General features: G+C 53.6%; 1 protein-coding gene across 1 annotated transcript; it reads left to right on the forward strand.

Moving 5' to 3' along the window:
- The first annotated feature begins 2,784 nt into the window (after nt 1–2,784).
- Nucleotides 2,785–6,289, forward strand: FZD8 (frizzled class receptor 8). Its single transcript, XM_060192457.1, has one exon. The coding sequence runs from the start codon at nt 3,525–3,527 to the stop codon at nt 5,598–5,600; it is 2,076 nt and encodes a 691-aa protein (XP_060048440.1). The 5' UTR covers nt 2,785–3,524; the 3' UTR covers nt 5,601–6,289.
- Nucleotides 6,290–14,266: the final 7,977 nt, after the last annotated feature.

Below are 14,266 nucleotides of genomic sequence, written 5' to 3' on the forward strand. Positions count from 1 at the left end.
ATATCCTCAAGCAACTACTTAATAGGAAAATTCAAATGTCATTTTTTACATTATCACAATAAAGGCAAAATTGAATAGTGTCGCTGTAAATGACTCTAATCTCACAAATCAGAAAAATCTTCACATAGTCTGTATCATAATCTTTGAACTCTCAAGTTCTGTCTACATACCCACTCCTACAAGCTTAAAACACTTACCAAAAAAAAAAAACAAAAACAACTCCACATTCCACATCAACTTTCTTTTTTTTTTTCACATCAACTTTCATCTTGTCTCAATTTAAAAAAAAAAAAAAAAGGTGGGTGGGGGCTTAAAATGTCGATTAAAAGCCAAAATCAACTGTTTCCAGTCTCGGCTTTCAAATGTCACTTTGTTTTTTACCTAATTCTAGCAAATTTATATAGTGTAATTCTAAACGGCAGGGTTTGACAGTTCCCTGCAGTAGAAACTTTCTTCCCATCTGTGTTGCTTTTGGAAAGTAGCCTCGCCCAGTGAGATGGAGCCCCGCAGCTCCCAGCTCCACCTGGGGCCTCTGCCTGCACCTCAGCCTCCAGCTTTAGCCCTGGGATTACCTGCCTGAGTCCCTGCACTAAATTGCAGAGAATAGCCACAAGGCAGCCCCCTACACACACACTCACACACTCACACACTCACACTCACACACACACTCTCACACACTCACACTCACTCACTCACACACACTCACACACACTCACACATACACTCACACACACACACACACTCACACACTCACACACACACTCACACACTCACACACACTCTCACACACTCACACATACACTCACACACACTCACACACACACTCACACACACTCACACTCACTCACTCACACACACACACTCACACACACACTCTCACACACACTCACACACACACACTCACACACACACTCACACACTCTCACACACTCACACTCACTCACACGCACACTCACACACACACACACTCACACACACACTCACACACACACACACACAAAACAAACCATAAAAGGTAATTCCGATAGGAGGAGCTGGGGAAAGAATCCATCAAAATAAAATAAATAATATAATTAAGTTATAAGACCGAGTAAAGGTGGAGCCTGGAAATTTTTCATAGGCCGTTCGTTCCCTGTTGAATCAGCTAGTATTTCTTCCTGACTCCTGTTGAGGTTGAGTTGTCCAAAACGCAGTGAGAAGAAAATGTTTATTCTGTATGCAGTTTCTCCGTTGACTTCAACTTAGAGACAGGGGCAGGAGGAGGAGAGAAAGAGAGAGGGAGAGGGAGAGGGGGAGGGGAGGGGGAGGGGGAGGCAGAGGGGAGAGAGGGAGAGGTGTTATGTTCATTTTAGCTATACTTAGACTTTTGGGTGAATATGCTTGCCAACCACGAGGAATAGGTGCGGGGGGGGGGGGCGGTTCCGCCAGGTTATTCCAAAAGTGGTGCAAAATGAGGTTGCTAGACTAAGCTAGAGAAGGAATATATATATATATATAATGAGACAGATTCTCCTAGCTCCAGCGAGACACATTACACATATGCTGTTATTATTATTTTGCTCCGGTGAAGAGTTGCTTTTAAACAAAGAACCACCAACTTTCACCCCTATCCGCCCCTCCCACCCCAGAAAACTAAACTGGCCTCCAATACACCTTGAACTATTCTTCTCCTCCCCACACACAGCCTCAAAAACTTTTGTTTTTTTAATCCCCGGGTGGTCTTGCTACGAAGAAACCAGGCCACAGTAAACACCTTGAAACAAAAAGGAGGCAGGGAGGCGAGAGAAGGAGAGAGGAGAGAGAAAGAGAGAGAGAGAGAGACAGGCTCTGCCACCCTCCTGGCTAACTGCAAAGCTTGTTCCCGAGATTACAGTAATTACAGCCCCAGCATGAGTCCCATACAAGCGCTAAATGAAACAGCACATCAATTAAAAAATAAACACTCGGTCCTGGGAGAAAGACAACCCCCTGGGCTGTCCGGACAGGCGCGAATGAACCTGCCAGGCCGCCCGCGCGCCCCGCCCCGCCCCCGCCCGCCTTAAAGGGGCCGCGGCCGCGCTCTGCCGGCGCCCCGGGAAGCTGCTCCCATGCTCGGCCCCGAGCCCCGGGCCCTGCGGGGACCTGCCCGCCTGGGGGCCGCGTCCCAGCCGCGCAGGGAGGGGGCGGTGCGGGGGCTGGGGAGGGAAGGGGAAGGCTCGCAGCTGTAGCCCGCGGTGCCTAAGTTTGTCTGCGGTTCTGCAGACCTGGAGAAAGGGGGTGCTGCCCCCATGGCGCGCTGCTCGCACCCCAGCGCACCTCGGGGACCAGGCTCCGCCAGCGCCTCCCCAGGTCTCGCTGGGTCCCCACCTCCAGGACGTCGCGCCCAGGAGCCCCGGGACAATCAGGCTTCCCCAGCACCCCGCCCACGAGGCGCGCCCTGCGCCCCGGCCCGCACAGGGTGTGCGGGGACCCCAGCGCCCAAGGGTGGCCCCGCGGCGGGCGACAGCCGCAGGCGGGACTTGGCCAACTGGAGGCGGACCCAGAGAAGTGCCCCGCGGCAGACAACCCGGTTGCAAGCCCCAGCGCAGCCTCCCGGGACCGAGAGCCCGCACGTGGGCGCTCTGCGCGCCCTGGGGACCCAAGGTGACCAAGAGCCGCCCTCCTGCGGGACGCGCGCCCGCGCCGCCCGCGCCGCCTTAAGGAAGGCTGAGCCTTGGGAGCGCGGAGGCTCCGCCCCCTCGGCACGGCGATTGGCTGACGCGCAAGGGGGCGTGGGCTGAGTCCGCGCCGTATAAATATTCATGAGCGGCCGGGCGGCCGGAGCGGGGCTGGAGCCGGGAAGTTGGGTTCCGGGCGCTGCTCCTGCGGAGGGCGAGGCGGCGGCCGGCGCGGGCCGCTCGGCTGAGCTCAGGTGTCGGCCGCCTCCCGCGCTCGACCCGAAGGGAATCGCTAGCACACGCGCCCTCCCGCCACTGCCGGCCGGACTCAGACCGCAGACGAGCCCGGCCAGTCCCAGCGGAGGACAGACAGACAGACAGACCGACCGACAGACGGCGCGTCGCCGGGCAGAAAGAGAGGGCGGCGGCTCGGGCGGAGGCGGGTCTCGAACTCCGGCGGCGGCCCCCGGCTCGGGGTCGGGCATGAGCCCGCGGGGGCCGAGCGGCGCGGGCAGCGGCCTGGCCCAGCCATCTTGACTGCGCACGGCGGCCCGGAGGAAACTTGCTGCGCCGCCACCTCCCGCGCCCCGCAGAGTCACCGTGGCCGGCGGAGCGAGGGGGGAGCCCGGCGAGTGCAGGACGATGCGCCGGGGGCCGGCCCCTCTGGTCCGCGGGCGCTGAACTCCGCCGGCGGCCGGCGCAGCGGGCAGCCCAGGAAGGGGAGGGGGTCCCCGGGGACTGCGGACGCGTCCCGAGCCGGGACGAGGTGATCGGCGGACCCCCGCCGCCCCGCCACCACCCGAGAGGCCGCAGGGCAGTGCGGCCAACCCGCGCCCGCCGCCCCCTCCCGCGGCCCGCTCGCTCGCCCCCCGAGCCCCCGGGCGCAGCATGGAGTGGGGGTACCTGTTGGAAGTGACCTCGCTGCTGGCCGCCCTGGCGCTGCTGCAGCGCTCCAGCGGCGCGGCGGCCGCCTCGGCCAAGGAGCTGGCGTGCCAGGAGATCACCGTGCCCCTGTGCAAGGGCATCGGCTACAACTACACCTACATGCCCAACCAATTCAACCACGACACGCAGGACGAGGCGGGCCTGGAGGTGCACCAGTTCTGGCCGCTGGTGGAGATCCAGTGCTCGCCGGACCTCAAGTTCTTCCTGTGCTCCATGTACACGCCCATCTGCCTGGAGGACTACAAGAAGCCGCTGCCGCCCTGCCGCTCGGTGTGCGAGCGCGCCAAGGCCGGCTGCGCGCCGCTCATGCGCCAGTACGGCTTCGCCTGGCCCGACCGCATGCGCTGCGACCGGCTGCCGGAGCAGGGCAACCCCGACACGCTGTGCATGGACTACAACCGCACCGACCTCACCACGGCCGCGCCCAGCCCGCCGCGCCGCCTGCCGCCGCCGCCGCCGCCGCCGCCGCCCGGCGAGCAGCCGCCCTCGGGGAGCGGCCACGGGCGGCCCCCCGGAGCCCGGCCCCCGGCGCGCGGTCGGGGCGGCGGGGGCGGCGGCGGCGAGGCGGGGGCGCCCCCCGCGCGCGGAGGCGGTGGCGGCGGCGGGAAGGCGCGGCCCCCTGGCGGCGGGTCTGCGCCCTGCGAGCCGGGCTGCCAGTGCCGTGCGCCCATGGTGAGCGTGTCGAGCGAGCGGCACCCGCTGTACAACCGCGTCAAGACGGGCCAGATCGCCAACTGCGCGCTGCCCTGCCACAACCCCTTCTTCAGCCAGGACGAGCGCGCCTTCACCGTCTTCTGGATCGGCCTGTGGTCCGTGCTGTGCTTCGTGTCCACCTTCGCCACCGTGTCCACCTTCCTCATCGACATGGAGCGCTTCAAGTACCCCGAGCGGCCCATCATCTTCCTGTCGGCCTGCTACCTCTTCGTGTCGGTGGGCTACCTGGTGCGGCTGGTGGCGGGCCACGAGAAGGTGGCGTGCAGCGGGGGCGCGCCGGGCGCGGCCGGCGCGGGGGGCGCGGGCGGGGCGGCGGCGGCGGGCGCGGGCGCGGCGGGCGCGGCGGGCGCGGGCGCGGCGGGCGGGCGCGGCGAGTACGAGGAGCTGGGCGGCGTGGAGCAGCACGTGCGCTACGAGACCACCGGGCCGGCGCTGTGCACCGTGGTCTTCCTGCTCGTCTACTTCTTCGGCATGGCCAGCTCCATCTGGTGGGTCATCCTGTCGCTCACGTGGTTCCTGGCGGCGGGCATGAAGTGGGGCAACGAGGCCATCGCGGGCTACTCGCAGTACTTCCACCTGGCCGCCTGGCTGGTGCCCAGCGTCAAGTCCATCGCGGTGCTGGCGCTCAGCTCGGTGGACGGCGACCCGGTGGCGGGCATCTGCTACGTGGGCAACCAGAGCCTGGACAACCTGCGCGGCTTCGTGCTGGCGCCGCTGGTCATCTACCTGTTCATCGGCACCATGTTCCTGCTGGCCGGCTTCGTGTCGCTCTTCCGCATCCGCTCGGTCATCAAGCAGCAGGGCGGCCCCACCAAGACGCACAAGCTGGAGAAGCTCATGATCCGCCTGGGGCTGTTCACCGTGCTCTACACCGTGCCCGCCGCTGCGGTGGTGGCCTGCCTCTTCTACGAGCAGCACAACCGGCCGCGCTGGGAGGCCACGCACAACTGCCCGTGCCTGCGGGACCTGCAGCCGGACCAGGCGCGCCGGCCCGACTACGCCGTGTTCATGCTCAAGTACTTCATGTGCCTGGTGGTGGGCATCACCTCGGGCGTGTGGGTCTGGTCGGGCAAGACGCTCGAGTCGTGGCGCGCCCTGTGCACGCGCTGCTGCTGGGCCAGCAAGGGCGCGGCGGCCGGGGGCGCGGCGGCGGGGGGCGCGGGCGGCGGGGGCGCGGGCGGCGGCGGGGGCGCGGGCGGGGGCGCGGGCTCGCTCTACAGCGACGTCAGCACCGGCCTGACGTGGCGCTCGGGCACGGCCAGCTCGGTGTCCTACCCTAAGCACATGCCATTGTCCCAGGTCTGAGTGCCAGTGGGGACCCTGGGGTGCCCAGCCTCGCCGCCCCCCCCCCAGTGTTGACTGCGATTAGCATGATAATGAACTTAATGGTATCCATTAGATGGGACTTAGAGGACTCGCGCACTCGGATCAAAGTACCTGGCATGGGAGGTCCCCCAGCCCCCACCCCCTTTCTTCTGCACCCAGGGCCCGGGAGAGGGAGGAAGGGAGGGAGGGGGAGTGGGCCCTGGGGACCCCCCCCCAGGTCTGGAGCCCGCGCCGGTTGCCGTTGGTGGAGCATGAAGCCAGATTGACAAATTTCACCTGATCTTGGGGGGGGGTGGGCTGCACTTCTGCCGCCCCCCTTCATAAACTGAGTCCTGACAGATCCGTAGAGGGAAGGTGACCTGTTGGGACTGATTGCACGGTTTCGGTATTCTTAAGGACCAGGCACATGCCTTAAGTAAATAAACAAGAAATGTCTTAATTATCCACCCCACGTAAATACGGGTTTCTTACATTAGAGGATGTATTTATATAATTATTTGTTAACTTGTAAAGAAAAAAACAAGCGAGCAAGCAATGTGTAACATATGTACATAGCCAAAAGATATACCGTCTGTACATTTCTTTTTGTAAAAAGTTTAGAGGCCACCCCTGTAAGAACAAAGTATAAGTATTCTATTTTGTCAATAAAATGGCTTTTTTTTTTTTTGGATAAATGATCACAACAGTGCCCCCCCCCCGCCTCTTCCAGACTATTCACCTAAAGGACACGTGTGTTAAACCTGGACATTTTCTGGTTCCCCATTCTGCACACTGGCCCTGGATGTGTGGAGAACACGCTCTCTGAAGCTCTACTCAGTGTCTGTTGAACTCAAGTCCAAACCGAAGTGTGGGCATCTACTTTAATGTGACACCTGTCTTTAATGGCGGGTGGACTTAGCTCTTAACTTTAGTGGATGTAAATGGGACTGCTGCTGGCCGGTGTCACCCCTCAGGCCTTGTCACCTGTCTTGTCAGGTGGCTGTTGTGTTTCTCCTGCCCTTGGTTTTGCAAGTTCCTGCCCCCCATCCCACCACCACCACCACCCCCCCCACACACACACACAGTGGTTCCGCTGCCAAAGCGATTAGGGGTGAATGCTTTCTCCCCACAAGTGACACTTGCCTGCACAAGTCTGCCAGTGGAGCAGGTAATCTTTAATGGATTAAGCTAACGGGTTAACATCTTAATAACCTTCCATGCTTGTGCATATCCAAAGTGCTAGAGGAAAAAAAAAAAAGCTATTGTTCCTCTGTCAAGACCAAGCTAATTTATTTGAGCAGAAGGCTGTTGAATTAGCAGAAGAATGCTTTGGCAATTGTTGAACTTTTTACCTGTCTGCCCAGTGGCTGAGCACATCATTCCTTTAAGAGGAGCTAAATGAATAGGGTTAATCTGTAGGGAACTTGGGCTTTTGAGTGGGAAAAACTTTGATCTTTTCTCCTCGCCGAATGTGCCCTATAGTCTGAAGTTTCTTTCCCTGCTGGCCGCCTCCTCTCAACACAGACCAATTGGCCACCTCGGAGCCTTAACGTCCCTCCATTAAAGGGATGTGGGACTTTTACTTTAAAAAGGAGAGCGAGTGAGCGAGCCAGAGGAAGACTTGTAACAGTTAGTGAAGACCAGAGGCCCAAGTGCGCTCAGCCTTTTAAACAGCTTTCCCCCGGCTTTGTGAGCCAGCCTGCGGGCAGCTAGGCATGGCTTGAAGCATCATAGAAAGGTTTCTGAATGCCCCACAGGTGGTCTGTTACACATAATCTCCCAATTTAAAGCGTTTTCCTTTGCTGAACAATCGCATTACAAAACTCCCTTCTTTTTCGCTCCTAATTGAACCAATGAACGATTATAAACTACAAGTTTTTCTAAAAAAAAAAAAAAAAAAAGTCCTTCGTGCCTAAATTCTATTGACTCAATTCTGGTTAATTTCTCAATTGCACCTTTTAAAGCACCGGAAGTCCAAGCTTCAACAGACATTTCTCCTCCCCCACCCCAGATATTTTTATTCCTCCTGTTTGCTTCCCCGCCCCCCCCCCCACAGATTAGCAATAATTTAAAAGTAATTGGTAAGGGTGTGTGTTCATACTGAAAAGATAGCCCCAGGTCCCTTATTAACCTGTCAATCAAGATAAGAAATGGGCAGCTACCCAGCTAATCACAGGGGTGGGGGGTTGGGGGGCATGTTTTCTGCATCCTGTGAAAACGTTTGTTCTCTTTTCCTAAGAGGAAAATTGAGTGGCTTATAATTTTTTTTTTAATTAATAGGATGGAAACTACTTCCTTGACTGATCTCTCACGTAAGAGGCTCTTAAGAAGAGTTTCTTGGTAGGCACATTTTGCAAATCTTCTCAGAGTCATTCTTGGTGTTAATTGGATTTTTAAAATTAGATCTGCCCTAAGAACACCTGCTTGAGCTAGTGTGCAGATTTCATTTCTTTAAAACCAGGCATTGTGAGATCTTTCAGCAGCTGTGTTCATTGAAGAAGCCCTGTCCTGTGACATGGCGTCTACTGGTGGATTGCACTAATACACGTGGGGACTCTCGTGCTATGTCATCTGTAAGTGGGCAGAAACCTAACATCTCCATAGAGGTAGAAAGTAGAATGCTGAGGGCAGCTGGATGGGAGCGAGCTGAAAAGTACCAGCTAGCATATTGGTTTTTATACGGTAGCAGAACATTGGAGCCTTTATCCCTAACCCTGCGATAGGTCCTTAAAAAATACCGTATTCGATAGCTCTTACAAGGTGACTGTAAATACAACTAAGTTAAACAGACTTGATAAACAGGAAACTTAGCGACATTCTGAGAACAACTCTTAAAAACAAACAAACAAAAACCCCTGCCTGCACTTTTGATTCCAAAGGAATGATGGTATGGAGTGGCCTTAAAACACATGCTGGCTCTTTGACCTTTAAAGCTAAAACTTGAGTTGCAAAAGTATCCAGATGTATTGATAACTATTGATAGGATAAAAAGAAAAGGGAAGAGAGTCGGTAGTGCAGGGGGTTAAGCGCATGTGGCGCAAAGCACAAAGACTGCTGTAAGGATCCTGGTTCAAGCCCCCGGCTCCCCACCTGCAGGGGAGTCGCTTCACAGGTGGTGAAGCAGGTCTGCAGGTGTCTGTCTTTCTCTCCCCCTCTCTGCCTTCCCCTCTTCTCTCCATGTCTCTCTGTCCTATTCAACAATGACGACATCAATAACAACAATAAGAACTACAACAATAAATAAACATGGACAACAACAAAAAAAAAGGAATAAAATTTAAAAAAAAAGAACCCGCATTAAGTTGGAGGTAGAAAAGGGGCATTAGATAAATGGCTTCCTTGCCAGGAAGCCCATATGCCCTTAATTACCACGTGGGACATGTTTTTGGGGAAGTTTGTCACATATGGGGGAGGGGATGTGGTCATTTTGTGGCAAGGCCAATGCAAATAAGGCCCAATCTGGTTCAAAACCATTAGTAAAGTCAAAGCTCTTTCAAATTACTTCTGGACCTTTCGCGAAACACTTCCCACTTGCTTGGGAGAAGGTGCAAATTTGAAAAGCACCAGAACACAAAAAGGGAAAAGGTTTTTGTTTATTTGTTTTGTTTTTAACAGTTAAAGGCACAAACTCAGTTAAAGGCACAAACTCACGGTGAGTAGATAGCCTGCAATGAAGGTGTCACGGATTTCTGGATTCTTCAGGGTTTCAGGGAAGTAAATCCAGAGTATCTTGCCAAAAAGTAGAAGCACACACACACACACACACACACACACACACACACACACACACACGACACTTGCAAGGCACAGGGGGCTGATTGTAGATATAAACATTTGTCTGAGAAGCCAAAGGGCAAGCGAGAGCCAGGCGCTTTCCACATCTGATGTTGCACTGCCACCTTGTGGGTAGCTCAGAGCCTGGAGGACTCCGGGTTGGTTCCTTCCCTGGAGTCATCAACCTGTCCCAGCAGAGCCTCTCCCAGCCTCCGCCTCTGCCTCAGCCCAGAGGCCCTGCAGACCTGCTGCATTTGTCATTTTGAATGGTTTTAAGATAAGGGTTCTTATCCAATAAAATTAATAAATAGCTAATAGTAACTAATGCAAATGTTCCTCCTCTATTTGTAGTTATGGGTCGGCTGATTCAAGTAGGCTGGAGATTTTTTTGTTGTTGTTGTTTTTAGCATATGAAAACCTAGGAAAGCAGGTTCTCATAGTGCCTGCCTTTGTTGGCAAAACAAAGTTAGCTTTTGAAATGCAGTCTGGGTAATCTAGCTTGGAGACTAGGGAGAGAGCGAGCCCATGAATCTCGAATCTCACTAACAAGACAGACCCGACAAGTAGGATATTGAATGGAAATAATGGTTTACAAGACAGTTGTTGTCACGTGGTACAGTTTCTCCTGCTTCTGTGACAGGTGTCTGCATACCACTCCCACCATCAGCTTAAAATCCTCCCTCCCCGTCACGCACTGGGTCCCCAGTGCCTCCTCACCACCCCTCTCCATGACTGGGTTGAAACCTTCAGATCCAGCACAGCCCATAGAACTCCCCAAAGGAGAAATCGCCCATGACTGAAAAGAAAACAAATAAGGAAGTGTTGGTGGCACCCTTTGCTGAGTACACATGTGAACATGCTCAAGGACCTGGGTTCAAGACCCCAGTCCCCACCTGCAGTAGGAGAGTGCCGGGATAACCTGAGGGTGCTTCTTCCCGAGCTAGTGCTCTCTGGGTTGAGAGAACTCAACTGGAGCCGATCTAGGCTGCTGCGTGGGAGAGGGATCAGGAATTCGTTCCGCACTAACTTCGCAGGTGATACACTCTGGAACCTTCGGAGCCGGAAAGCAATTTCCAAGTGTCTTTAATCAGAAGAGCAGCTGTTTTTATACTCTCCAAGTAGGGTGGAAACAGGATGTGACATAGAGAGGGTGGAGCGAAAAGTGACTGGTGGAAGATCAGGGTGTGACAAGGAAAGGGGGTGAGCATTCGAGCAGGTGAGAATTCTACCACTGAACCACCAATGCCCTGGAGGAAGTGTGGTGCTTTATGTAAATGTAAAAGTGATTTATGTAAATAGACCGTTTTGAATGGGATCAAACCAATCCCTATACAGGCATGCTGGTGCTTGGTTAAGCAGAAGCCAGGGGGAGCTGGCATACTACCCAACAGGAGAGGTTTCCCAATTTCTCTCTGTCGTATCAAATACATGAAAAATAAAATTAATTCATTAAAAAAAATAAGGGTTTCAAAACGACATCCATTCAAGGTTTCACCCACCCACCATTAATTCTCAACTGAGTTAAATCTTTGGTTTCACTGCTCTGCTAAAAATATAACGTGTGTCAAAATGCAAAGACCACCTGTTTCCTCTCTCTTCTCTCTCTTGCTGCCTGCCATGCTCAAGACTCTGGGTCCCCACCCACATCACCCAGAGAGCAATAACAAGAACTCCATGGATGGGGGTAGCAAGCAAGCTGCCCCCCCATAGCCCTCCACTCTCTCTGCCTCATCCCTCCTCCAAGAAAACATAAACATAACTGTTTGCCAAAAATTAAAACAAAAGCAACTTAAATTTTTTTTTAATTTGTTAATTTATTTATTCCCTTTTGTTGCCCTTGTTTTATTGTTGTTATTGATGTTGTCATTGTTGGATAAGACAGAGAGAAATTCAGAGAGGAGAAGAGAAAGATAGACACCTGCAACCCTGCTTCATTGACTGTAAAGCGACTCCCCTGCAGGTGGGGAGCCGGGGGCTCGAACCGGGATCCTTACGCAGGTCCTTGTGCTTTGCACCACCTGCGCTTAACCTGCTGCGCTACCGCCCGACTCTTAACAAAAACAACTTTTAATATAAGACTGAATCACAAAGAGTATTTGGAAGAGGGCTCACACCACTTTGCAATTTAGACCTTGCAGACACTTCGGGGCCTTCACATGGAGGCTACTAGGTTGGGGGAAGAGGTGTGTGTGTGTGCAGGCTACCGGACCGACACCCTGCAGGAATGGAACCCGCAGAGGGGAGCAAGGTCAGCCAGAGGGGAGAGAGCTTGGAGCACAGGGGTCTGGGGAGGGTGGGCCCCACAGCAAAGCAGTGTAAGGAAAGGAGGACCTCCCAGGGAGGGTAGGCAGGGGAGAGAGAGAGAGAGAGAGAGAGAGAGAGAGAGGGAGAGGAACTTCAGGGGACGAGGGTCTGCAGACATTTCTTTGCCTGGGGATCAAGAATATTAAGTCTTTTGTTAAATTGTTTTTATTAACTATTTTTTTATTGGATAAGACAAGTTGAGAGGATGGGGGAGCTAGAGAGGGAGGGAGACAGAGAGAAACCCGCAGCTCTGCTTCACCACTCATGAAGTTTTACCCCTGCAGGTGGGGACCAGGGGCTGGGACCTAGGTCCTTGAACACTGTAACAGGTGTGCTCAACCAGGTGTGACACTACCCAGCCCCTTATTATTTTATTTTTATTCAACATAAAGAGAGAAATTGAGAGAGCTGGGGTGATAGCAAGGGAGAGAGACAGAGAAACACCTGCAGCCCTGTTTCACCACTTGTGAAGCTTTCCCCCTGCAGGTGCGGAGCATAGCCTTGAACCTGGGTCTTTGTGCACTAGAAGGTGTGAGCGTAACCTGGCCACCTCCTAGCCCTGAGGGAATCATTATTCACAGAGGAGCGAGGTGCCTGCTTATAGCACTTCACTTAATTCAGGTGAACCAGCAGCAATTTAAAGTAGAAAAAGTGGGGGCAGGCAAAGAGGAACCCAGCTGAATGCACAAGGACTTAGTTGGGACCCCTCTGCCTTCCACTGCTCCCCGCCTGCAGGGGGACAAGTGGGGAAGCAGGTCTGCAGTTTTATCTCTTTCCAAACCTTCTCTACCTCCTCCTTTCAAATCCTCTCTGTCCTATCAAAAAAAAAAAAAAAAAAAAAGATAAAAAACAAAGAAATGGGCGGCCAGGCACCAGCGCACCCGGTTAAGCACACACATTACTGTGATGTGAGCAAGGACCCAGCTTCAAGCCCCTGGTCCCTACCTGCAAGGGGAAAGCTTCATGAGTGGTGAAGCAGGGCTGCACATGTCTCTCTGTGTCTCTCCCTCTCTATCTGCCCTTCCCTTCCCTATTTTTCTCTGTCTCTATTAGATAGATAATTTTTTTTCTGCCTCCAGGGTTACCTCTGGGGCTCAGTGCCTGCACTATGAATCCATTGCTCCTGGAGGCTATTTTTTTCCCATTTTCGTTGCCCTTGTGGCCTTTGTTGTTGTTATCATTGTAATTGTTGGATAGGACAGAAAGACAGACACCTGCAGACCTGCCTCACCGCTTGTGAATCGACCCCCCTGCAGGCGGGGGAGCCAGGGGCTCGAACCAGGATCCTTACACCGGTCCTTGTACTTCGTGCCATGTGCGCTTAACCCACTGCGCTACCGCCCGGACCTGATATATATATTTTAAATAAAGAGAGAAAGAAAGGAAAAATTCTCAGGAGCTGTGGATTCAACATGCAGGCACCAAGCCCCAGCGATAACCCTGGTGTCAACAAAACAATAGAAAAATTAAAGAAAAAATAAAATAGACAAGTTTACAGTTTAGGCCCCTAGCACACCTGTATCTGTCTGTCTAATGCCTTCCCACTCATTAGAAACACCCGGAGCGCTTTATAGACCTGCCGTGCCCTGGCAGCACCCCAGATCAATTGAATCAGAATCTGGGGGGAGCAGCTGGGAGTTGAGTTATCTGAAAGCCAATGATTCAGAAAGGGGTTTCCCTGGTGTAGCCAGGCTGGAGAACTACATTCAAAGCGAATGGTATGATCCAAAATGAAATAGCAGAATACTCGGTATTATTCAGCCTGACTCATTTCAACACAAGATTTGGGGACTGGTTTTTGAATTTTGATCCCCCCCCCCACCAAAGGGAGAGAAGGACAGGAGCGCCCTCACCTGGTCCAGCCAGAGAATTCCACGCTTTGTTGTTCTGAGCTGAGCCTCTCTACACTGTTAACACACAGGGGCTCCTGGATCACACAGCTGAGGTTCACTGGTAAAGGAACAGCCATGGCACCCTGGTTGAGCGCACATGTTACAACGTGCAAGGACTCTGGTTCGAGCCCACAGTTTCCACCTGCAGGCGGAAAGCTTCACAGTGGTGAAACAGTGTTACAAGTGTCTTTCTGTCTCTCTTTCTCTGTCACCTCTCCTTCCCCCCTCTCAATTTCTGTCTGTCTCTCTATCCAGTAAATAAATAAATAATAAAACAATAAAAAGTACTAATAGGAGAGGGGTGTGGGCGGTTAAGTGCACACAGTACTAAGCTCAAGGATCCGGTTGGAGCCCCTCACCCCAACCGCCCACCTGTACAGGAGACGTTTCACTAGCAGTGAAGCAGGTGTGCAGGTGTCTGTCTTTCTTTCTCCCTATCTCCCCATCCTCTCCTAACTCCTCTCTGTCCTACCCAGAAAAATGGGGGCGGAGGGAGAGAGAACTAACAGTGGTCTTGGAGGTGGTGCAGTGGGTAAGGTGTCGGACTCTCATGCATGAGGCCCCAGGTTCAGCTCCCCGTACTGCATGGGATACCTTTCTCCTCCTCTCTCATCAATAAATGAAGATTTAAAATGAGAGAAAGGAAGGGCAAAGAACATTGTACTTGCGTGTGGCTCTATATCTTTTCTTTGTTGG

This window comes from Erinaceus europaeus, chromosome 6, assembly GCF_950295315.1.
Source record: "Erinaceus europaeus chromosome 6, mEriEur2.1, whole genome shotgun sequence".
Lineage (NCBI taxonomy): Eukaryota > Metazoa > Chordata > Mammalia > Eulipotyphla > Erinaceidae > Erinaceus > Erinaceus europaeus.